The following is a 24,792-nucleotide window of genomic DNA, read 5'->3' on the forward strand; positions in this document are numbered from 1 at the left end:
TTTAAGCATTTTACAGAGAAGTCCAACATAAACTGCATTATTTTATGTTTGTACTGAAAACTATTTCAACTCTTGAAAAGCACTGAGAATGTTGTTTTTAAGATCAATACTCTTTTACAAGCTATAGAAGTGCAATTTTTATTTATTTATATTTAATTTTATTTATTGAGAGTAATGTTTTTGTACATAGCAATCTCGTAAAACATGTCACTAGTTATTAATGTTTAATTTGTTATTTTAGTTGTATTGAAACAGATATTAAGTTGCAGATACTAACTGCAACGTTAAGTTGAAACTGTATCATGATATTTCTGAGGATCAGGATACAGAAAAAAAGCCTTTTTTTTCCCTTATTGCTCTATTTTAAATGTAGTAAACTGAAAGCACCTTTGTCTCTCAGCTGACTTCTACATTTAATGATCTGCTGTTTATGGGACTCATCCCCTGCTGAAGCATTGTCCCCAGCTGTACCGGGCCCTTCCTACCTGAACATGGCTGTTTTGGCTGGCTAGGTGAAGCGGGGTGGCGCTCTGGATGGTGCGGACGTTGACGTTCGCCCCGTGGCGGATCAACAGCGCTGCCAGGGATGAGTGGCCGTGCAGGGCGGCCACATGGAGAGGCGTGAAGCCATCTGCATTGCAGCTGTTGACGCCCAGCGCTCCAGCCAGCTGCAGAGGCAGCTGCAGGGCACCAGAGACGCCATTAAACACAACTGTCTGTCTTCTGACTGGAGAAAGTTTTATTCAGACAAACCCTGTCAAACCTTCTGAGCAGGAGCACAGTTTGGACACTGACAGAGTGGATGACAGAGGTGTGACTCAGACTGCAGCTCTCCTTCATCCTCCTCTTCATCTGTCCACTCCAACAGGTAGCGCATCTGAAACCCAGACACACAAAATGGTTCACAAACCGCCCTTAACTGAAAAGAGCTCAGATCAGCTCACTTCGTTTAAACAACTCACCATCTCCACATCACCATCAGCAACGGCTCGCAGCAACTTCTCCACCTGGAAAACAAGCACGTAGCAGCAGACAGCACGGCTGGAGGTCAGGTTCCTACTGCAATCTCTCTGTTCAGCAGCATTAAGCCATAAAACTGTTGGGATCCCAGGTTCTACTTCTGGCGTTCAGATATGGGTTTGGCAGACTCTGCTCTGTGTGTGTGTGTGTTAGTGTGTGTTTTTGTTCACCTCTCGGTGTCGAACACGCTCAGCCTCAGGCTTGGCTTCAGAGCTCATAGAAGACGTGCTGGAGACAGAGGAGCGGCGGCTGCTGCAGTCTGAGGCCAGAGGGGAGCAACCTGCAGACTGAGGGCAGAAAAGGAAACCAAAAAAGTCCAACAAGATGTTAGAATGAAAACTCACCGACTGTGAACAAACCTGTTTGCACATAAAGGTTCTGTTTTGGTACTGGATCAAACTTGTTGCAAAAAGTGAGCCAAAGGTTTATCAAATCAATCAATCCCGATGGTTTTGTAATTTTTCCCTCTAATCAAAATCACAGATTTTTGTGGTGCAACTTATAGGAATGTCTACAAGGACATTTGGGACATTTTTTCGTCTTAATGCCCCTCCATTATTTACATATAGACAAAAAAGTTGAGAAAAAAAAAGAACAACAAGGAGACAGGCTCGATATAACTTGACATCAAGTAAGGTTGAGGCAGCAGTGTGAGAAAGTGTACAAAATACTGCCGCCTGCAGGTGGGAGTGAGCAGGTTTTAACAGAGTAACAGTTTGGTGACAATATCATTCAGATAAAAAGTTCCTATGATTCAGAATAAATAACTGGATCATTACAACAAGACTCCTTGAGACCTGATTTCTTTGTGTGAAGTTGATTTGGATAAAAAAATGTACACTCAAAAAGGCTTTGGATCAGCTGAATTTGTTTTTCTATGTTCAATTTTCTGCAAAAATAATGCTTTATCTGCTTTACAGGTTAAGAACAAAATGGAGAATAATATTCACTAGAACAATTATGGAGCTGAGAAATGTGGATTTCTTGAAGAATTTCTGTGTTTACAGTCTAAGACTGTAATTAAACACTCAGTCTAAGTGTAGGTAATTCATTACTGCTATCAATCAGTTTTTACATACTAAAAGTCTGACAGGTATCAGTTGAACAAGCAAAGCACAAACTTCTCTGTTTCTCTGGATCTTCTCAGTAATAACACCTCTATCTGCTGTAACATTTAGACGCCGTTTATTGAAGAACTTAGAACAGGAAGATATAGAAGTAGTGGAGACTCACATCATTTCTGCTGTGCTGATGGTTGTTCTGTGTCAACTTCAACAGCATGAGGATCTGCAGGGAAATGAAATGATATGGACTAAAAAGCTGGGCAAAAAGCCAAAATACATTATCCCAGTTAATGAACAAATAGCTTCAACTGATCATTTTTGTCCTCTCCCAATAACACATTTCACATATGAATCCAAATCATTAAGCTCTATGATAAATTAATTGTAGAAGAGGGTTTATTACAAAACAGTGAATAATAACAATGAATAATTGGTTAGTTCCCCTAATCCTCTAATGATTAAGGGAACATTCAAAATAGTTCCCCTAATTATTGGGAGGTACTAATTTAAAACAGTTTGTTTTGTTGGTCTCATTCATTTTGTCTTGCTTTTTATTCTTATATTTTAGAGACAAAGAAATGATGCCAGATGTTGTCACCTTCACCTTTTCTAAGCTACAGCATTTGTTCAAAACCATTGAAGTGAGACCTTCATTCTGAAGATTATGCAACACGTTCTCCTGCAGTTAAGTCCTTTGAGTCTATGGCTCACCTTAGAGTTGAGTGCACACTGCAGTGGAGTCTCTCTATTCTTGTTGAGGATGTGTGTGCTTGCTCCGTTCTCCAGCAGAACCTGGATGATTCCCTCATATCCCCATCTAGCTGCTATATGCAATGCAGTGTCACCTTTATCGTTCTGCAGGTCCAGACGGCACGTTTGGACATCGTAGTACACCAAGGCCTTCACACACTGACGCCAGGCACAGAAAGAAACGTGGCTCTCAAAACTCTCAGCAGGTTTTCAACAGAAAAAATTCTACATTCTAGTTTTCAGGGCAGTAGAACTTCAGACTCCATGACCTTTAATCTCGTGTTGCATTTACTGCACTTCCAAAGAGAGAAGATGATGCTCTTATAAATGTTAGTGTTATACTGGGGAGACTAAGGTAAGATGAGCCATTTTTCACAGGATCGCTGCATCGTGGCAACCTTAGTTTGGTCGCACAGAATGTTTTGTTTAGTGGCCTTGGAAAGCAAACATCAACATGTGGAAAGAACACTAGAACTCAATCTTTGTTCAAGAATCATAGTTTCTTGAACAAACTAATATGTTTGGAAGTTTGAGACTCTGTTGAAAAGGCTTTTCTGTGGCATCAAAGAAAAGCCTTTTAGCCTCTGCTGCTCCACCAGAGCCTGTCTTTTTCAAAAGTACATTTTTCTCTTTTGTACCTCTTCAGTGTCATTCAGTGTCTATTTTTGCATCCTTTGCTGCTGTTCAAATACACCTCACTGATGGCTCTTTCAAAAACTTCAGAAATGGCTGCCCTACTTGTTTGGTGCTTCTATACGTGAGACATGATGTCCACTCTGAACATATAAATGCAGAACATGTAGCCTCCAGCTAAAATACATGCACTATGTGTTTGGGGACGTTGAGCCGGTAGCACATACGTTGGGCCACATACTGTATGTAGATCTCCTAATTAGTTCAGAATCAGACATGACTTTTATGCTCATCTACATCACTAGGAAATGATTAAATGTGCTGCTAAGTCTTACATAAAATTTTCCCAGGACTTCTCAGATATTGTAAACATCAGAATTATATTATTTTGAATCACATGTGGTATCTAATTCACCATTAATACTAACAGACTAGAACACAAAAACCTATGAACTGAATGTGATGTTTCTTTAAAGTTTGTAAAACAAAAAAAACGTGTGTTTTTTTCCAACTTGATACAGGTTGCTGCTGAACAAGTGATGAAACTGTCCTTGAAAGAATATTATGTTGCCAAAACTCCTTGTACACGATTTGAGAATACATTTAGTGTCAGGTATTTTCTTTTTGTTCTGTGTGTGCTGTGATTTAGAAAATGAATACTTAGATTTGTTAACAAGGTAAAAGGTCAGCGGTTGACATACGTCCTCATGTCCATACATGCAGGCCAGGTGCAGCGGTGTGTTTCCGTTGTTGTCCTGGGCTTCCGTGTTGGCCTTGTAGTGCAAAAGCAGCAGCTGGAAGAGAGATGGACAGCAGACCAGAGGGGTGAGTCTTAGCCTCAACAGATCAAAGAAGTGCATTTGTGCATATTCCTGTGTCTTTACACTCACTGAGACGCCCTGGTATCCTCGCTGGCAGGCCAGGTGCAGTGGTGTGAGGGCGTGGTAGTCTGTGGCATTAACTAGAGCTCCTTTATGCACCAGCAAGTCGATCAACTGGGCCTGACCTGCAATATCAAAAACATTAAGTCTTCTTTTGCTTGTTCAGTGCTTGAACCGTTTTTATTTCAGTAGCAGCTCACCGCACATTGCAGCGGCGTGCAGTGGAGTGTGTCCTCTGTCATCTCTGGAGAACGGTGTGATGATGGAGAGATCGTTCAAGCGGCTGAAACAAAAAGTTACCCTGTAGGTACGTTTAAATAGCTGCGCTGCCTGTTCTATCTGAGGCTCTCACTTCACAGAGAACCATGACAGGATAACAAATGTAGACTCAGATCATCTTAATGAGACTTTTATCTTAATGCTGCTGCTGTTTAGTCCTGACCTAACTCAGAAAGTGAGAGGATGTAGATATGAACCCGATAGGAACAGCTGTGACATCAGGTAAACACTGTCTGGTTGAGGCCATCAGGGCACTGAATGAAGAACAAGTTGCCCTTTGTGGACAACCTGGAAAATGTAGATGGCTGGTTACATGTGCGTTGGTTCCTTAAGAAACACACGTGATGCTTTAGGCAAAGTTTTGCCAGTAAACCATTGGTTGGACCATCTGTATGAACGTCACATATCATGTACACTAACAGACGGTATTTCTGGTGGTTGTTTCAAAGTACCAATGGTTCAGGAATGATTTGAGGCTTTCACTTGACCCCCTTGACGAACCAAATCTCCACTCAGTCATACATCTATATATGCACAGACATGTCATATTATTCCTGATTGGTGTGATGCAGAAATGATTTAGTCTCGTCGTCACAGATGTGGTAAATGATGTGGGATGCCTACTTTTCCAATCTAGGGGTGTGAATACTGTATGACACACACTGACCCTGACAGATGGCCGTCACAGAGGTCACAGGAACAAAGAGGATGACACATCCCGACATCTTCATCAGCTTCACCTTCACTCAGCAGACGTTCCACTTCGGCTTCATTTCCATTAGCAATGTGCTAAAAAATACAGACAGAAAACAGGATTGAACTGAGCTACTGGTCCAAAGGACAGCAGGACATGCACAGATTAAGAATATCAGAATAGATACTTTTATAAAGAGAACAGCTCTGGAGGAATACCAACTACACCACAATGAAACAAATATTCAGATTAAATTCTGAGACTTTGTGACATTACACTTCATCACTTCTTTGGAAGAATCCCTTTACAATGCAACTACATCTAAAGTTTAGTTATGTAAATAAAACATCACACAATTAAAACCAAAATTGTTCATACCACTGGCAGATTTGGATATTAAATTACTGTCTTTCAACCAAAAACTTTGTTTCTGAAAGGAAAGGAGGCAGGTGCATCTCAGAAGACAACAAAAAAAGTCAAAAACAGTGCCAGTTTGGCAAAATCACATCTTTATATTTTATTTACAAATGGCATTTCAAAAAGGATCTTTATCTTTTTTAATAATTAGAGAGAGCATCTTCAACGACATTACAGTACTCAAGCCTTTTTCGTAATGCCTTTTAAAAGCTTTTTGCCTGTTTCAACCAGGGTTCTGAAAATGGATCTCCAAGTTGAAAACCTCTTTAGTTTGTCCAGAGTTTCTCCCATATTCCAGTTGGGAATGTGGCTGAGCCACAATGTCATACCTCCGTTTAGAAAAAGAAACATGAGCTTAAAATCAAAAGACACATTTAGAACATAAACCTGACAGAGGTAGTAGGAATAACTTTGGGCTTAACTATAAATGTCAAAGGTCACAGATCAGTGATCTCAGAAAACGAGCCAGGTACATAGACAGGACAACATTGTTATCTTGTAATGGACTGTTGGAGTCATTTCTGTTCTCAAATCAGGACAGAATTAAAAGCAATTCCCTTCCTGTTTTCCTGTTTGTACATGGTAAGTGTGTCACAAGCTTCCATCTGAATGTGTCCAATCACATCCTACTTATTTAAAACTATTGAAATCAAATTTATAAAAACTTTATTTAGCATTTATAGTGTCAATAATAAAAAGTTAATGAGTGGTTTGAATTGTTTATATGTTTGTACTTTTGTCATGCAGAGATCACCTCAAAAACTGTCTTAATTCAGGTGTATTTGTTTTCTGTAACTTTTTTTTTTCTTTTTTTCGACTTTTTTAAAGGTTTTTGTGGGCTAGAGGCCTATATTCATTAGTAGTTGGATGTTAATTAGTAGGTTGTGTTAATCAGTTGACTGTACAAAAGCTGCATTACTAGAACCAGTGGCTGATGAGACCTTGAGTTTAGCTCAAGTCCAGTAAAAAACACACATGTTTTTTCTAGAGACTTCGTCAGGCTGCATCTGGGATGCAGAAACAGGTTTCTGTGGCCCTGCAGAAAGGACAGGTGAGTTCAGGGAAGCAGCAGCCTGGCTGTTCCAGCTCACCTCAAACAGGCGGAGGACAGGAGCAGCCATGTTCTGAGTCAGCAGACTCATCCTTTCCTTGAATAGAGTTTTGTCTCTAAGCTCACCCGTGACCTGAGAGCAAGAGACAAAAAAATAACTGCAACCCTCTCAGAACCGTCTCACATCTGCTGAGATCCAACATGAAGTTTCAGAGTGTGTCTCACAGAGCACGTGTTCTGCAGCTTCCCCAGATTGATGTACTCCACTGCTGCCTCGAACGTGCTCAGGCAGTAGCTGAGCTCATCTTTGCTGGAGTTGCTGAAGCAGAAATTCCTCATGTAGCTAAGGTTGGCCATCCTGAAACACACAGCAGTTTAACAATCAGCCTGCAGAGCTACAAAACACATAATCTGTATGACATGCAAGTTTAAATGATGCTCAAACAATGCAGTTTTATAATCTTTACTAATATAATAAATGAGGTTACTATCTGCACATACAGTAGGACTCCAGAGAAGAGGAACTGAAAACCCAATTTAAACCCAATACTAACATCAAACCTACAAGTTTGACAGTCTCCATTTAAGAGCTACTATTATGTGTTTTCCAGCCACATAATGTCATTTTATAGTACAATCAAGTAACTATGTTATTTTCAGTTGTAAAAATGTGATATCAAATATTACTTGAAAGAAATTTGATGTCATAATTTAACACCTTGAAATTGGGCTTCTGTTTCTTGAAGAAACTCTTGCTCTTTCCAACAATGCACCTCCAGGAAGTCACCAAAACATCAGGGTTTATTAACCTTTTAACAAGTTTTTTACCAGTGTTGCATTGAGAAGTGGCTCCTATAATGAGCTCAGCTGATGTGCAGTTTGATCAGCTGTTTGCTAATTGCTGCTGGCAATTAGCAAACAGATGGTGGGAATGAGGTGTGAGCAAGGGCGTAGGTTTGGTCTAAGTTTTGGTGGGACCTTACAACTTAAGGTAAGTTGTAAGGTCCCAACTTGTGGTGCCCCCCCCCCCAGTGGGGGGGGGCACCACATTGGCTTAATAACCCCCTCCCCTCCTGCCCCCTCCCTATGTGAAAAAATATTACATAATTAACAGACCTACCTCACATTCAGTGCTGACCTTACTAAACACCGGACTTTACAACAAATGCGTTGTGTGATAGATATCTAACTTATGGGTCCCCTCACTGTACTTACAGCCGAGGTAGCGAAATAACTTCTAATGTCTGTCGTCCTTTTCTTTTTTGGTGGCGACATGGTCTCGGAGACTCATAATAAATGTCAAACTCAGAAGGAGACGCGTTCACTGTCAGCACCATGGACCAAGCTTCCGTTCCGCGTGTGGCCAGCTGGCCGCCGCCTGTTGCAGCTAATCAAAGAACGTAGATCCACGTTCTTTGAGCCAATAGCGGCATGGGTCGTCATAGTTCATAACAGCGAATTTTAAAATGAATGCTACCACTGCGTAGTATATTGAAATATTAAACTAATCAATGTAGATTTTCGTTTATTTATTTTGTTTTTGTTAAAAAATACATATGTTTTTTTTTTTAATTAATATGGCAAAAATTGGTCGGGACTATTTTATATCCCTTGAATATTGGTCGTGACATGTCACGACCGTCCACACCCAAACCTACGCCGATGGGTGTGAGGGGTGCTCTGTAATGTAGAAGCTTGGAAATTGCAGCTCTGAGGATGAGCTTTGTCCCTGAATGCATCGCTGGATACCCTCCAAACGTTCTGCACAGCCAAATGGTTGCCATGGAGAATAAAGGATTTGCTCAAACATGCAAGAAAGAATCAAGAATCCAGGTTTGTTTGAGGGAATATTATTGTAACATAATGTAAAGCTCAGAGAAGTCAACTTTACATAATGATGCCCCTTTAAAGTGACGGCGTAAGACAACCACTTCCAGCACACTTGAAGAAATATATCTGGATAACTGCATCCGGACGGCCAGTTCCCAAGGAAACCACAATCTTCTGTGAATCTAAACACTCCAAAACTTGTTATTTCTGAATAGAATCCGTTTCATTCATTTCAGTCTTTAAGAAAATAACTCAAAGTCTTCTTGGGTATGTGAATTTCCTCTTTTTCCTTTTAGCAATCTGAGAGGCTTAAAAGTTAACAAACATGTTTGTTTTTCAGAATGAATTAACCTGTAGCACAAGTTCACCCTTGAAAGGGCGTGTCCTGCCTGTCTGGGTTATTTTAGTTTTTTGGGGGTTTTTTAATACAGGGAAAACATTCCCAGTGGATCTTCTCCATACTCACCAGTTGGGGATTTCAGTCTTGACCAAAAGGTAAAGGACAACAGAGAGGAGATCATCTGCACTCACGGCTTCGATACTCACTGGAGGAAAAAAGCAACACAATTCATTAAATCAACTTCCTTCTCTAAAGAAAAAAAAGCAATGATTTTATCCATTCAGACTGGTTTTAAATCGCTGCATTCCTGACACCAACAGCTCTTCTCCCAGTGTCCAAAGCAAATGCCTAAATTGGCCTTTTGACAAACACAAATTAGGAATGATCATGCCATTCTGAACATAAACAGTAGTGCTGCTGTGAGTCAAAACAAACTGAACAAACAGATCAGCAGCTGACACAGCGGGCACTGTGCTGCCTGCTGATCTGATTACAGAGAGGTCAGGCTGCTGCTGAGAAAGGTTCCAGACTAATTCACTCAGACTGCACACACAGCTCCTTTCAAGGGTAATTTTTTCTTGATTAGATCTTTAATAATAGCAGTTTCCTTACACTAATAACCTTTTGTAAAACAAAGCACATAAATATGATTCGTTTAAACCGCCATGTTTGAAATCAGGTTTTTCTCCTCCACGTTTTGGATTAGTGGTTCCTCTAAAAGACATAAGAAAACGCAGCAGAATCTATTTTTAAATAGATTCAATGGATGAATAAAATAATTAGTCTTAGACTTTTATTTTGGACAAAATGTTCTATTTTACCACTGGGACTGCACACTTTGCATCACCTCCCATACTGAGTGAACTTTAGTCTGATTTAGGATTGCAAATGCTGTGATGTGATTATGTTCTTACATGTGACCTTTAAAATATTACATTTTTTACCCTGCTATTCTAAAACTGGCAGAATTGGATCTCTAGGTAGATTGCTCCAATATCTTATGAGACTGGATTAGTACCATTTTTCCTCTAAAGTAAGTCCTTGCATGGACACATAAGCATCTCCAGTAGAAGTCTAAACACACGCTCACCGTCATGCTTACCTGTACGTCTGGGTGTCTGGGTGGCAGTGAGAACGACTCTGCGCAGACACAACACTTTGAGGAGGGGGGATGTCTGCTGGTTGAGCTGACTCAGCTCTCTCTTTGCCCGAGACAAGTTCATACTGGAGGAAAACAGGGCAGCAGCGGAGAACATGGAGAATCTCAGACAGACGCTTCACTGTGTGAACTGAGCACTTCATGTCCGCATGTTCATCATCTATACTTTTTCTTGCATTATTTATTCCAAATATGTAAATAAATGACAAATCTCACAATATGAAATAAAATTTAAGGAAGCACAGTTAGTGTAGAACACTTACAACCAAAGAATATAGCTCGCATATTTAAAAAGGAGCTTGTGATGCAAAATTTAAACTAAAACTTTAAGTTCATCTGTAGTTTACCAAAACTATTCTGCAGCTGCGATCAGAATCCGTTTGCCTTGCCAACATATGGATCTCAGTTCTGACATGTTTCTTAACTATGTCATCATGTGAATACTGTGTTACACCAGCGGCTGACCGGCTAGCCGACCTGAACTCTGGTTTCACTCCCAGGTCCTTCTGCTGCAAGTCCTGAAGGCTCCTGGTGATTTTGTTAAAAGAAGCATCCTGTTGATGAGCAGAGAATCAGAAGAGCCTTCAGAGAACCGTCACAATCCCAACATTATGAAAAACCTACAGCTGCAAAAAAATACTGACTCAGTAATTTCAGTGAGCAGTATGGAAATGAAATTATTCTTTTGATTAAAAAAAATGTTGTGCGCTAAACTATTTCAGGTTTCATAAAATGGATAATCATAGCCCAATAAACATGACACTGAAATATTTCTTTATTATCTGTCTTTGCAAAAGATTGGGTATATAGAATGTCTGGTTGCAAAGATAGCCTTGGTCAAAGGTTAAGAGCTGCAAGTAGTAGCTGTAATAGTGCTGGATTATATAAATGCAGAACAAAGTTTTTCAGGGTGGACATTTAGCCCTAATCCCACAGATTTCCCCTTAATCTTAACCAAAACTCTAGATTTGAAACATCTATGCTGAGGTTCTGGATTTTGGTTGTTTCTGGGATGCAGGGGGAGCAGGAAGTGGAAAATATTTAGAAAATGAAAGTTAAAAAGATTTTCACAGGCACACTTGTAAGTTAGGGTGGAGCCGGTACTTAAAAATATAAACTTTTCCTTAATTATCATATTTTTTATTATAAGATAGCAAAAATAACATATATAAAATATAAAATGAAAATAACATATTTACAATAAAGCGTATTTTATCATCAAATTAATTTAGTTTTCCTCACCCTGTATTTTGCTTAGCAATATTCTCAATTTATCTTTTTTTTAGTTAGCAACATCAGTTTCTAACTGAAAATAGAAAAATACTAAAACACAAAAATTAATATAATTATCAGAATAAATATTTTAAAATAGCTGAAAAACAAATAGATTTCCATTTAAAAAGCCAAAGGGAAATGATGTTCCAGTAAGCTGAAGAAAATCAATCATTTGAGACAGCTTCCAGCAGGAAAATTTGTTTTGGTTTTTTCAAATGTGTGTTTTATATTTAGGGAAAACAAACCAAGAAGAAATAATAGAAAATGTTGCTAAGTGGGATTTATTTACCTGACAAGCTTCAAGAGTCCCCACAAGGTTAAAGATTAAATCATGGATACCATGATGGATATATATCTGAAAAAAGAAGAGGAAGTTAGCATTCCTTAGATATACACTAATAGTACGACCTCTACTGTAACTCTAGTTATCCTGTGATGTTGGTATCAGGTAGGTTGCTTATAAGATTCACACATTTGTTGTGGCAGACACGTGCACATTTGCATTTGAAAAACTGATTTGAAAAGTCAAACTTGATGAGGTTACCCCGACAGCTTGTTTGAGAAGAGTCATCTGAAGCTCCTGTTTTGCCAGGAGTTTCTATAAAACACAAGGACAGAAAAGTAAATGATTTGCTGAAACTTTTTGTCTTAACACAACAATCTGCTGAGGATGAGGATCCTGTGCTGTGACTATAAAACCAGACAGAACATGGATGGTCTGAGCCAGGTAAGGGTTAGCAGCTCTGGAGACCAGAGCAGTCCCTCTTTTTCATGTGATAAATTGTGAGAGTTCAACTGTTTTGAGCAGGTCTGAAACCTGTGCAATAAGGTAAGTTGGTGCTATCATGACGGCATCATACCAGGGTCCTGGAGCGAGTGGTGGCAGGATTAACTCTGCACCACTGGCAATGCTTATGGTTTAAAGGAGGACTCATCACCCTATGACCTCGTCCTGCACCTGTCCACTGGCTTCAGAGCCTAAATGTCCAGCCTATCACACAGACAGCTTCTGGTCTCTACTCACCAGACGAGAGTCTCTCAGCAGGCACTGAAGAGATTTAGTGTAAAGTCCATTTACAGAGTCCTGATGGGACAGTAAAACACAGAGAGAACACTTAGAACCTCTTTCATGTGACGGATGTCCTCTGCTGTAAAGCAGAAGCGGGGAAACTAAGAGAATAGTGAATTTGAAGTCCAAAGAACAAGAATAAATCATTCACATGTTTAGGCAAACAGACTGTCCCTTACAATGTGGTATCGGAGGCCTTTCCTCTCCTGCTCTCTGAAAGCCTGACAGAAGCTGTGGATGAACCTGTCCAGTTTGTGGGAGTGATGACCTAGGAAATCCCTGACATCCTCCAGGCTCCTCAGACAGTATGCTGGCGGTGGACTGACCTCAGCCGGGCTCAGCTCCACCTCCAGCGGTCTGGAGATGCACAGGATGCTGTAGTTCTGCTCCTGATCGTTGTAGAAGGTTTCCTCAAACAGAATGGGCACCACAGACGGAGCTGGGGAGCCGAGGCCCAGCACCACCTGCCTGTCCTGGATTTTGACATCCTGTGAGCAAAGTCATCAGGTCAACAGTATTATGCGTTACAAAAAGATTTTCAAAATTCGTTTGCTCCAAAATGGTCACAGTGTTAACCAAGGGAGAGCAGCATCTAGGCTGGTTTACAATTACACAGTCACACAGTTTAAAGGGATTTTTTTCCTTTGATAAAGTAACCTTTTAAAGCTGGGGTGTGTAACTTTAGTAAGAAAAAAAAAGATTTTTAGATATTTGTTAAAACTGTCACCGTGTCATGACTGTAAAGGATGAGACAGATAGTCTGTGAGAAAATGGAGCTCCTTTGCCATCACCCAATGCTCCCAGTTCTAACTGCAGAAACACACTGCAGTCAGAAACAACCAATCAGAGCCAGGAGGAGAGACTTAATGCTGTAAATTATGTTTGTGTATGCGCTGACGCCGCCAATGACATCAATTAAATTGTTTTCTTCTAAGAGCGAGTTGTTTCTCTGCAATTAGCACATTGAGCAGTGCATTCATGAGAGTGACTGACAGCACTGAGACACCTCCCCCTGTCCTGGCTCTGATTGGTTATTTTTGACCAGGAATGGTGCATTTCTTCAGATGGTAACAGTAGCACTGGGAGGAAATGGAAGAGCTTGATTTTTTTCAGATTATCTGTTTCGTACCATACTGTCACAACATGGTGACAGATTTAACAAATATACAAAAAGCAGCATTGAAAAAGGAGGAAGAACATTTTTGAATTTGAAGAAAATCACAAATATTCAACAATCTTTCAGACGTTTAGCAAATAGAAATAGTTTTGGTAATTATACTTAACCTACATTGGTAACAGGTTAGTAAGATTTAATATCTGCTAGAGTGGAAACAATGCTTATTTATTGTTTTATGCAGTGTATGCAAACATCTGGCTTCACGATTCCTGACAGTAAAAATTATTTAAACCCTCTGTAAAATACTTGGGTTTCATACACAAGTGATTTGGGTTTCACAAGTGTTAAGAACTACACAGATTCCATATAAAGATTACCAGAATAGACATGAAGCTAAAATAAAAAAGCCTGTGAAAAACATTTAGATTTAAAATCTAATGTAATGTAAAATCTTCAAATCTAAAGGGAGTACCCTGGTTTTCCCAGAGACTGCAGGCATTAGGTTTGATAGACTATTATAGAAAAGGACAAACCTTTCCATTCACAGTCTTGTATCCTTCCTCCACAGGCTGCAGGACGTAGCTGTCGAAGTGAGAGTCTGAGTAGCTGCTCACACTCAAACTTCCACAACACGGTACCAGAACCTGCAGGTTTTCAATGAGGCAAGACGGAAAAAGGGTTCTGTTATCAAACCGAGCTCCCCACATGCAGTTCAGTTACCATGACTAACAGAGGTGCTATCCAACTGAAGATGAAGATGCCCGAAATGATATGAATGAACAGAAATTGAATAATTGTATTTTGTGTGATTACAGTTATAAGAACTTCATGAATGAGTTGATGAGTGGGTTGCTAACCAAATACAATCAAAACCAGTCGATTAGAACTACATTACTCACAATTCATCTTTTTTAAGAGTGGATGTGGCTGATATATTTAGATGGCGTTTCCTGGATTGAAGATTACAGTTCAATTGGTGTGCAACTATGAATACTTTACATTTTCCCTTACGCAGTATCAGCCAATAGAAAGCAGGCAGAGACTCCACCAGTCACCTCTGGCAGAAGCTGAGCAGCTGGCCATCAGACTCAACCGTCTTGTCTGAGCCACAAGAGACCATGTAATAGTTAAGTGTAACTGTGCACAAATACACAGACATGCACATACATATATCTGTTTATACAAAAATCTGTTTTCCCAGCAGCAGCTGCAGTGAGCCAGTAGGCACACTTCCTGTCACACAGACAGGTTTAAAGCGTTCTGCAGGTTAAACTGTACAAAAAAATGTCACCCAAATGTCCCCAGAAGAGTTGAGTAACTGGTTACATTTGCTCAATTACATTTACTTGAGTAGCTTTTTTGAAAAAAAAAAATAAAAATAAAAAAATGATTTAAAAATTTCAGGAGTATTTTTACTGTGTTGTACTTTTTATGTTTACTTGAGTAATTGTATTGTGAAATATTGCTACTTTTACTTGAGTAACAATCCTGGGTTCTCTACCCACTGTGAGTAAATTCACTGAATGAAGAACAAACGGGTTTTAACCAAAACTTCACCAGACACAGACACACCTTCAGCTTTTGTTAAAGTTTTGTAAGTTTTATTTTGAAAGAAACTGATCTGGAAACATGCTTTTTTGGGGGCGGGGGGGTTGTGCCCGATTTTGTTAATTTTTGTTACCTTTATGAACTATTGCCATTTTCGTCCTTAAAATACCAAAATTTCAACTTAACTTTTGGTAATTTGGTAAAAATTACATAATTTCTACATAAAAATTATTTAATTTTTAAAATATTAATTGGTTGATAATTTGATCAATTACTCAGTACTTGAGCAGAGTAGTCTTACCAAATACTTTTTTACAAGTAATTTGTTCGATGGCTACTTTTTACATTTACTCGAGTAAAAATATGTTACAGTATCGCTACTCTTACTTTCGTTCAATTTTTTGACCCTCTGCCCTCCTCTGATCCTCAATTACCAGGAGAGGAGTTGTACAAGAAGCATTTGGCTGAGCTTATTTTAAAAACAAACTTAGAAAAGTATTTTTTGATCTACAAACTCCTGTTATTGGACCTCAATTAATGTAGGTGAATGGTAGTACAGGCAAATGGATCTATACAAGAAATTCCAACGGTAGCAGTCGTGCTTTTAATGAATAAAAAAATCTCAAATGTAAATTCTTTTTATTTTTGTTTATTGTAACATTTTCCTGAAAGAATTTTAAAATAAGAGAATAATTTCTCTAACTCCTGTCCCAACCTTCAGTTCTGAACATCCATGATCAATGTTCAGAGGAAGTGATTGCTGTAAAGTCGTCAACTTGATGCAAACAGTAACAAGTTGTAAACAGAAAGAACTTTTAGAGAAAGACAGCACGTATGACTCACAATGCCGTGGAAGTCTGCCACGCGGCTGCAGAGGTCAGGTCTCTGCTTCTCCAAGGCCAAGTAAAAAGGATTCTTCAGGATGTTCTCATCATACACAGCCATATGGAGCTGAAGGTCTGGGTCCTGCACAGGAAATCAACAGTACACATCAATGTCACTGAAAAAAAAATAAAAAATTACAGTTTACAGCATCTGTAGGGGCAAGAGCTCAGCAGGACAAAGTTTACGTTTTGGTTTGCTAGTGAGATAAAAACTGGTATTCTTCATTTGATGCTGCAGACACTCAGAAAATCATATGACTGTTTCAAAGAGTTTACAGCATCAAATAAGAAAATGTTCAATTTACAAAAAACACATTTACATAAATTACATATGTGATGCCTGAGAAAATGAAATCTTGAAATCTGGTTTCCACAATGCCTCAAACTAAAAAGAACAATGTTTATTTTGCAGTGGTAGAGGGTGAACAGTTTTTCTTTTCACATTATCATGATCGAGATGTTTTCCATATTTTTGCCAATCAGTGAAGTTTCCTTTCTTCCAGAGCTACAGGCTTGGATCTCTGCTGCAGATGAGGAACATCCCAGCCAGAGCGCCAACCGGCCAATTTAAGCCACACAAGGTGAAGCACTGCGCCATGGAAACAAAGCAACTTTAGGAATATGAATGAATAAGACTCAACTCAACTGACAATGTTAGTCTGTTAATCTGGTGACTACACAAGGTTTGAATGTATCAACACTTTATTGTTCAAATTTCCAACCAGGGTTATCTTGGGGCTTTATTATAGAGGAAACAAATTAGGCAAAATCTACTAAATCTACTTAATTTATTAGAATCTTCACAATTGTTATGTAGCTGACTCATGTTCAGGGTCACAGCGGGCAGCTGGAGCCAACAGACAAGAGGCAAGGTTCTTCAGACAAGTCACCACAGGGCCAACCCAGACAACAGAGACAAGTAAGCTCACTCACTCAAATTATTACAATCCTCATTTTATTATGTTGTTCTTTTACTGTGCATTTATGGACAAAATGCCAAGCATAATCAGAGGCCTGCAAAGCCAAAATCTAAACCTTCTAAATCTTCATTAGTCAGTCATAGAAAAACAGTCTTCAGCAGGAGGATTGACGCTGTAACACAGACTGCTACAGGAGATCCTTCCTGCCACAGCCATCACCGTCTACAACGACTCTTTGAGGAATCTTGAATAATTTGAGTCACAACAATCCCTTTGGGATCAATAAAGTATACTGCTCAAAAAAATAAAGGGAACACTTTAAGTGTTAAACACCTGTTTAAGTGTTCCCTTTATTTTTTTGAGCAGTGTATTTCTGAATTTTAAAATGAATTCAACCCTGGAAACCTTTTTGGTGTAAAGCAACAATACTGAATGTTACATCACTTCACCAGACACCCTATCAGGAGTAGCTTGCTAGACTGGGGCTGAAACCACTTCTCCTTTCAGGACAGTTTATTCTTCATCTAGATGTCAGAAAGCTCATTCAGAGATCTGAGTCTTGCTGACATGATAGAATAGAAGAGTCCCACATTAATGTCACAATGAGGAAATTCTATCGACAACAAGTGCAGCAGAAAATATTGCGCAACATTGACGCTTAGGAACTTAATTTTTATAACTTTGGCCAAAAAATGATAAAGACCTGAGTATGTTTTTAAATATGATAGTGTAATAAATATAGAATTGCATTTTTGTCATATAATTTCCACAACATAATGGCACTAATGACTTACATTTTTTCTTTGTCGTAGGCCACATTTATTTATTTTCCATAATTTGTCCATAAACATTTCACTCGATATATTCCTTTAGTCTTCTTGTAAAGGTTTGATCATTTTCTTTGTTCTGAAACCTGGACAGAACGCCAGTCCATCGCAGGGCAACACAAAGACAAACAGGACAAACCATCATGCACACGCACGCACTCACTCACACACCTAAGGAGAATGTAGACAGACCAGTTGACCTGACAGTCCAATGAGGAAGCTGAAGTACCTGGAGAGAACCCATGCATGATCAGAGAGAACATGGAAACTCCATGCAGAAAAACCCCGGGTCGGGAATCGAACCCAGTACCTGCGCTACCAACAGTGCTACCAACTGCCACCCTGTGCAGCAAACAATAAAGATCATTATTATTAAATTCTGATTGTTACTTTTTTACTAGCTTTCAATGGCCTTACTTTGAGCTCTTTATTTACTACCATTCACTACCCTGTGGAAACCCTGCATTAAGCAAATTTATTTTTGATACATCAACCTGAGCAATTATATGGTTAATGGAAAGGCAGCTATTAAGTCTTGTAGGTTTAGAGTTTCCCTTAATGGGTTAATTAGCCTGAAACCTTCAGGACTGTTGTCCTCGCAGCGGTCAGATCGTCTGCTCACAAATCTGTGCAAGGTACTTCCACTGCTGCATGGCTGTACTTACTGCTCTCAGCAGGGTGTTCATAAGGATTATTACAGAATTAAAAATGAGAAAACAGCACATAACTGTCAAAAAGATAAAGAAGAAAATAATTGCATTTAACACAGCTGTCTTATCAATGTTAGTACAACATTGTTAGCAACACTGTGGTGTTGCAGACAGGTCAATTGAGCGTTTCTTCAGCCTTTACATACAGACGTAATTTCAGGAATGTGCATACCCTACATCAGGATATGATAAATAATGCTATTTAAAACAAGACCAACTGAGTTTAATGTCTTAGAGTATCAAAGCAGGTCACTGTCAACACTAATAAACTCTACAAAGAAGTAGACTACAACATGCTGAAACGTAGCGATAGCACTTGACCAAGAAACTCAACAGATGTATGGATAAAAAAAAAAAAAAGTTTCTGTTCAAACAAAAACTAAAAGTGCTTCAGTAAAAACATCCACACGTAGGCACAAAGACCTGTAGTAGGATCCAAACACAGAGCAGTAGGAAGCAGTGGGAGACCATGTTGAGTGTTGGATCAAAGAGAGGCTCTGAGTGGTTCCCAACCCTGGTCCTCAGGCTCCACTGTCTGCATGTAAAACATATGTCTCTATTCCACTAGACATGTTTCAATACCTGCACGGCTGCCTCTGCATGCCATCCAGTGCTGCACAAGCCTGTTAATCGCACATTCATTTAAGTCAGTTGTGTGACAACAAGGAAACGAGACTTACATCAACTTTCACCTGTCTGCCCATCTATCCATCCCCAAGATGGCTAACAGGATGTTTCTTGTGATAATAGTTTAAAGTGAATATCATTCCTCAAGTTGGTCAACTTTTCAATCTAGTTTGTCATTCAAATTAATTTGCTCCTGTTTGTCTCTTTCTCTGAAGTTAACTTCACTGCAAACACCACATCAACATTTTACAGCCAAATCTCAATACCAAAGATCTCAGCATTAACAGGCAAAAATGTTAACATGCTGACATAAAACACAAACAGCCCTTTGAAGGATCCTTACAGAGATCAGATGACTGACCTGAATGGCCTCCACACCCAGTTCATCTGAGTCTCTGCGGCAATAACACATCAGCAGCTCACCTCATCACTCTGCTCCCAGATCAGCTTCATCCTCACTCAGCTCCAGGACACGCCGGCTAACTGGTAGCCACCACAGACAGTCTCCCCATCTGATCAGCCCCCTGTCAGGCGGCCGAGTGAGGATGAAGCAGAGGACTGAGTCACATGACCACCGAGGTCCTCGTGACCTCATGGACTCCTAGCAAACAGCGTCGAGTGGTGCGCAGGAATGTCCATGCCCTCGAGCTCCATACCAAGCTTATTACACACTTCAAATTAAAGCGGCTCTCTTGGACGGAGCCTGGTTGTTGTTACAGCAGCAGAACTAAAGCGGCGATTATGGGTAATCAACAATATGCTATGTTGACATCACAGCTGATAAGATAAGCAGTCAGGGTTCTAAAGAGCTGTGAAAACTATTTGCCTCATACAGATTCTCTTGTCACACTTAAATGTTTGAGATCAATTTATTAATTTCTGTAAAGCAACTGAAATAAATAAAGAAGTTTCCAAATGATGGTTTCATTTAATAATCATCATTTGGATTATTGAAGCCTGGGCCTACATGAAAAAGTTATTGCTTCTCTTGTTAAATCTTGAATTACCAGAGATAACCCACATGATTTATCAGCAACAAAACATTCAAGACACTTCCTGTCAACACATCAAGCAGCTAAAGAACTGAAGATCTACACTGTCTCACTAAGATCAGTACTTGTGATTCAGAGATAAAAATATAATAAAATGACATCAATGAGAGCATTCCAAGGCCAACAGTACTGCTAACAAAGAAAGGTATGTTCTGTATCTACTTGATCCATAAGGCAGCAATAAATAACATAAGGAGAAAAAGGAAGGAGAATAGAAAAATATATGGAGGTAGAAACCAAGGGGAAAAAAAGCAGAGAAATAGGTCATGAGAATAGAAAGAGAAAGAAGAGAAGAAAAATGGAAGTGCAGAAAGTAACAACATGGGACTGTAAAGAAAAGAAATCAAGAAGTCATGGAGGAAGGCGTTAATGAAACAAGGAAGAGAGGAGATGGTGGAGAGGGTAAAATGTAAAATAAATTCTCCCCCATGCTCTTATTTACATACTTATCACACCCTGGAAAGGTAGGAAGTATAGATTGCGACTTAAAACTATTTCGCAAAGTGTGATGAATTTTCTCCACATTGACAGAAATGTTTAATGACAGCCTACCAGTTATTAAATTTAGGAGTCGGTTACCTTCTCACATACAAGCAGGTTGGTTTAGATAAAAAAAAATCTCTCTCAATAAATGGAATCATCATTTCAAAAATGTTTTTCATACTCCGGTTAAACTGATGTAACATGTGTTTGATGATCTGAGACATAAACGTGTGGGGAGGGGGGAAGCAAAAAGAGATGCAATGTGGAAAATTCTTTTTCACAGCATTGTATCTGTTCAAACATTCAGTTGAAAATAAAACAAGCCCATCTAAAACGTGTTTGGTACTGATATATTAAAGTAGCAAACATAGAAAGTATTTCTCCATGAGTTATTCTGATTTTTGTGTCTGTCTTCTCAAACTCTCAGTCCTCGTGGCAGATGGCTGCTCATACTGGTTCTGCTAGAGGCTTTTTCTTGTTAAAGGGGAGTTTTCCTCTCCACTGTTGCTGCATGCATGCTTGGTGTGAGGGTTTTACTAAATATGCATCCATCCATTATGCAGCACCTGTTCCTCGGGTTATACAAAGAAGAGATCTCTTCATTTAAAGAGATCCGTGTAGTAGAATGTGTCTTGAAAAGATGCTGGGTGATTCTTCAGGAAGCATCAGGTGTTAAAAATGAATTTCTGTGCTGAAACCGCAGTCCAGACACAGATTGGTCAAAAACAAGAAACCTAATTCCTCGAGGCAGACAGTGAGACGGATCAGATGAACTGCAGGAGGCCCTATAGCACCTTCTCTGATCCTCGATTCCCACCTTTAACCTGCATCTGTTAAAGGCAGTCAACTATTGAAGGCAGCTCAACTTCCGCCGGAAAAAAACCCAAACTGTAACATGCAAACCAAAAAATTATTATAATTGCATTACATTTCAAAAATCCAAACCAACCTGTAGTATCGGCGTGTTTTAAGTTTGATCTGAGACAGAAATTAACATAGCCATTACTTTAAAAACCTTTAATTACAGAGGAAATCCCACCGATGTGAATCAGCTCCGTTGTGTCCGATTTAAATGCGATCAGAAGCAGTAAACAAAAGGCAACATAAATCCAGCAATCAGAAACTAGTCCGTTAGCATTAGCTCTGCACAACTGTTAGCTTCTCTAACACGCTAGCGTAAAAAAACTAGCTATCCCATTGTGAAAGGTCCGCCAGTAAGGAGGATTCCGCCCTGAGTGTGTTTACCTGTAGTGATGAAGTCCCTCAGGTTAGCAACACGTCGGCATGTTGGAGCCAAAGCCCCACAGCAACCTCCCAAGAGCCACGGCCACCTGGATGCTAAACAGCTGTCTAGCTCAGGCTGCCTCCTCTTCCCCGGAACGAAACCAGAACCGAGCACATTAAGCTGGCAGAGCTTTTTGGGTTTACAGTGTGTTCAATACGTTTCAGGTCATCTAGCAGACTCACAAGCCCACAGCCCATAGAAATAGCGCACACGGTCATGAGAATAGCAGTAATCCGCAGCGCTTCCCTTTTATTTTAACTAGTGTGTGTACATACCTAATTTACAAAGGTTTATAGTGACCTCTACTGGTCACCCGATGCAATCAGTTAGTGGAATCTATATTTTTCATAATACGGTAATCCTGGTGAATAATCAGAATTGCTTAGACTCCCCTCATTTCACTATATAGTCACTGCATTCAAATGGAAATACAGTTTATTACCTCATCCCAAGCCTGAATATTGCATAAAGTAAAAACAGAACAGCTTTCTGGATTGATAAAATGTTTGTTTAGCAACACTAACACCTGTTTTTCCAGTTACTTCATTAGGGGTAAATATTCACTCTACCACAAATATTAAAATAGATCCACCCATCCTCTCCATGTTCATCCAGTTGGTCTCTGGCAGGAGATTCTGTAGCATCCGCTGCAGAACAGCCAGACACAAGAATAGTTACTTCCCATTGGCCATTAGATTGCTCAACACCAGTAATCCCCAGCTATATACTGTATATATATATTTCTATATATATATATATGTCTATATATTATTTGTAAATTTATTTCAGGCACACTTGTGATTTTTGGCTGCGTTTTCTGTGTGCATTGGTGGCCACACAGAAAAATGTCTGCAAATCTAAATATGTTCTGGTGTTGGGACTAGATGCTCTTTTGTAATAATTATCTGTAAAAAAAAAAAAAAAAACAGGTGCTGGAGCAGATCAATTTCTTGTTTTATGAGATATAGAAAAGAAAGTGCATTTACTAATAATTCAAACAACATCCAACAAACAATGTAAAACTGCAGAATCCAAACAAATGTTCAAAAAGAAAAAGTACATAAAGTTCTTCAACTGATACATTTCTTTTCAGAGTCGTCAACAGATACAGAATATTAACAAAATAAGTGGATACAACTTCATTTTAAGGATTGATCAATAAAGCCGTACATATTCTACTTACAGGACATAGTGACAGTTTTAACAAATATGCAAAAAACATTTTTTAAATAAAAGTTACTATCTGCAGCTTTAACCTAAACTCCTTTTACACAGACACCTACGTCCACAACTATTCATACCCCTGGCAGATATACATTAAACCTTTTCTCTTAAGGCTGCCTTATGGAACTGTTATAGAAAATATATTTGTGTATATTTGTTAAAACTGTGTCTATTAAGCTCTTCTGCATTTTCCCAGTGCTAGCTGCAGAAATTAGGGATGCACTGATAAATCGGCCCCAATTTCCTTTCCAAATTTGGGAGACCGGTTATCAGCTGATACCTACATGTGAAGCCAAGCTTATCCACCGATCTTATCAACCTCGGAAAAGGTCTAAAAATCAACCACTGTCCTCTGTTGCTCTCCCATGGTCATGTCTGCATGTTTGCACTAATCAATAGCTGAGCTGGCAATCCCACTGTTGCCAACTTTCTTATTATATTTAGCAACATTTCAGACAAAAAAAAAAAAAGGAAAAAAAAATAATTTTTTTGCCAAAATCGGAATCGGCAGGTCAGGTTTTTTAAAGATCGGTAATCAGCGATCAGCCAAAAAAAAAAAAAAGAAAGAAATCCGTGCACCCTTAGCAGAAATACAATGCTCTGTCAAAAACACTGTCAATCAGGCTTGTGTACATGCTGCTTACCCCCATTGCTCTCTGCTGTGCTACAGCTTCTTCCCCATAACACAGCCTGTCACAAATGCTCAGGCTAGTTAGCACGGTCACCAATGACAGCAGGTAAACAGTTTTCCTGGAACAGTAAGTTGTTTCTCCACCATTAGCACATTGAGCAGCGCATACATAAGTGTAATTTATAGTGCTATGATTCTCCTGACTCTGGCTGTTTTTGACTGGGAGCAGCACATTTCTGCAGATCGCAATAGTAGCACTGGGAGGAGGTGGAGAAGCTTGATTCTGTTCACAGATTATCTGTCTCGTACCATTCTGTCAGGACATAGTAACAATTTTAATATGTAAAAAAAAAAAAAAAAAAAACACCACACATTTTTTTTAGAGTTACCTACTGCAGCTTTAACCACCAACTTGTTTTCTGATTGGAAAATGTAAGGCATCTCCCAGAAACTAGGACCATACAAGATATATATAGTTTTCATTTTTATCCAAAAACAAAATGTACATGCAAAGAATTATTCACTAAAGTCAATGGAAAAGGAACGACGGCAACCAAATCTTTCCTGTAACTCCTCATGCACTTTTTGCCATCTCCATTACTATTTTTGGACACTCTTCTTCAAGTCCTTGCAGTTTGGAAGTCCTTTTTACATTCTCCTAATACTAAACTCCCTAAGCTCCCAGGACTGTCACTGGATGGGCCACTTCAAACTGTTACCATTACTCCCAGTCATAAGAAGCATGTTGGTCAAACTAAAAAGATGATTTTAAATATAAATGTGAAGAACTGTGTAAATAATTTTAATGCAAGTCTAATGCAGCACCGCAACAACAAAGTAACAGTAATTTACCAGTTGCCACAAGGCAGCTGAGGAGGTATGCTTGTCTTACTTGCAGATTTAAATAAAGCTTTATAATGCCTCAGTTTTACTTGGTAAAGCTGCAAACAAAACAGACCATTGTTCCTCTAAGAGCTCTCCCATGGTTGTGAACAGAAGTCAAGAAGGCAATCAACAACGTG

At 39.2% G+C, this 24,792-nt stretch overlaps 1 protein-coding gene across 6 annotated transcripts in view; it reads right to left on the bottom strand.

Moving 5' to 3' along the window:
- ankrd27 (ankyrin repeat domain 27 (VPS9 domain)) overlaps window positions 1-22,189 on the bottom strand; it is a 32,434-nt gene extending 10,245 nt beyond the window's left edge. For 2 of the 6 annotated variants that reach the window (XM_032547118.1, XM_032547095.1), the window contains exons 1-22: window positions 19,519-19,637; window positions 15,971-16,093; window positions 14,113-14,223; window positions 12,642-12,950; window positions 12,418-12,477; window positions 11,938-11,991; window positions 11,683-11,748; window positions 10,584-10,672; window positions 10,062-10,183; window positions 9,086-9,164; window positions 7,015-7,147; window positions 6,830-6,922; window positions 5,295-5,416; window positions 4,549-4,631; window positions 4,358-4,473; window positions 4,169-4,261; window positions 2,796-2,993; window positions 2,254-2,307; window positions 1,191-1,307; window positions 963-1,007; window positions 764-877; window positions 486-680 (exon numbers count right to left, since the gene is read on the bottom strand). In XM_032547118.1, the coding sequence (XP_032403009.1) occupies window positions 486-680; window positions 764-877; window positions 963-1,007; window positions 1,191-1,307; window positions 2,254-2,307; window positions 2,796-2,993; window positions 4,169-4,261; window positions 4,358-4,473; window positions 4,549-4,631; window positions 5,295-5,416; window positions 6,830-6,922; window positions 7,015-7,147; window positions 9,086-9,164; window positions 10,062-10,183; window positions 10,584-10,672; window positions 11,683-11,748; window positions 11,938-11,991; window positions 12,418-12,477; window positions 12,642-12,950; window positions 14,113-14,223; window positions 15,971-16,093; window positions 19,519-19,548 (2,406 nt within the window). In that variant the 5' untranslated portion in view covers window positions 19,549-19,637. Of the gene's footprint in view, window positions 1-485; window positions 681-763; window positions 878-962; window positions 1,008-1,190; window positions 1,308-2,253; window positions 2,308-2,795; window positions 2,994-4,168; window positions 4,262-4,357; window positions 4,474-4,548; window positions 4,632-5,294; window positions 5,417-6,829; window positions 6,923-7,014; window positions 7,148-9,085; window positions 9,165-10,061; window positions 10,184-10,583; window positions 10,673-11,682; window positions 11,749-11,937; window positions 11,992-12,417; window positions 12,478-12,641; window positions 12,951-14,112; window positions 14,681-15,970; window positions 16,094-19,518; window positions 19,638-21,875 lie in introns of those variants that run through there. The other 4 variants (XM_032547110.1, XM_032547104.1, XM_032547086.1 and 1 more) reach the window with 4 other exon arrangements.
- Between the last annotated feature and the right edge of the window lie 2,603 nt (window positions 22,190-24,792).

This window comes from Xiphophorus hellerii, chromosome 2, assembly GCF_003331165.1.
Source record: "Xiphophorus hellerii strain 12219 chromosome 2, Xiphophorus_hellerii-4.1, whole genome shotgun sequence".
Taxonomy (NCBI): domain Eukaryota; kingdom Metazoa; phylum Chordata; class Actinopteri; order Cyprinodontiformes; family Poeciliidae; genus Xiphophorus; species Xiphophorus hellerii.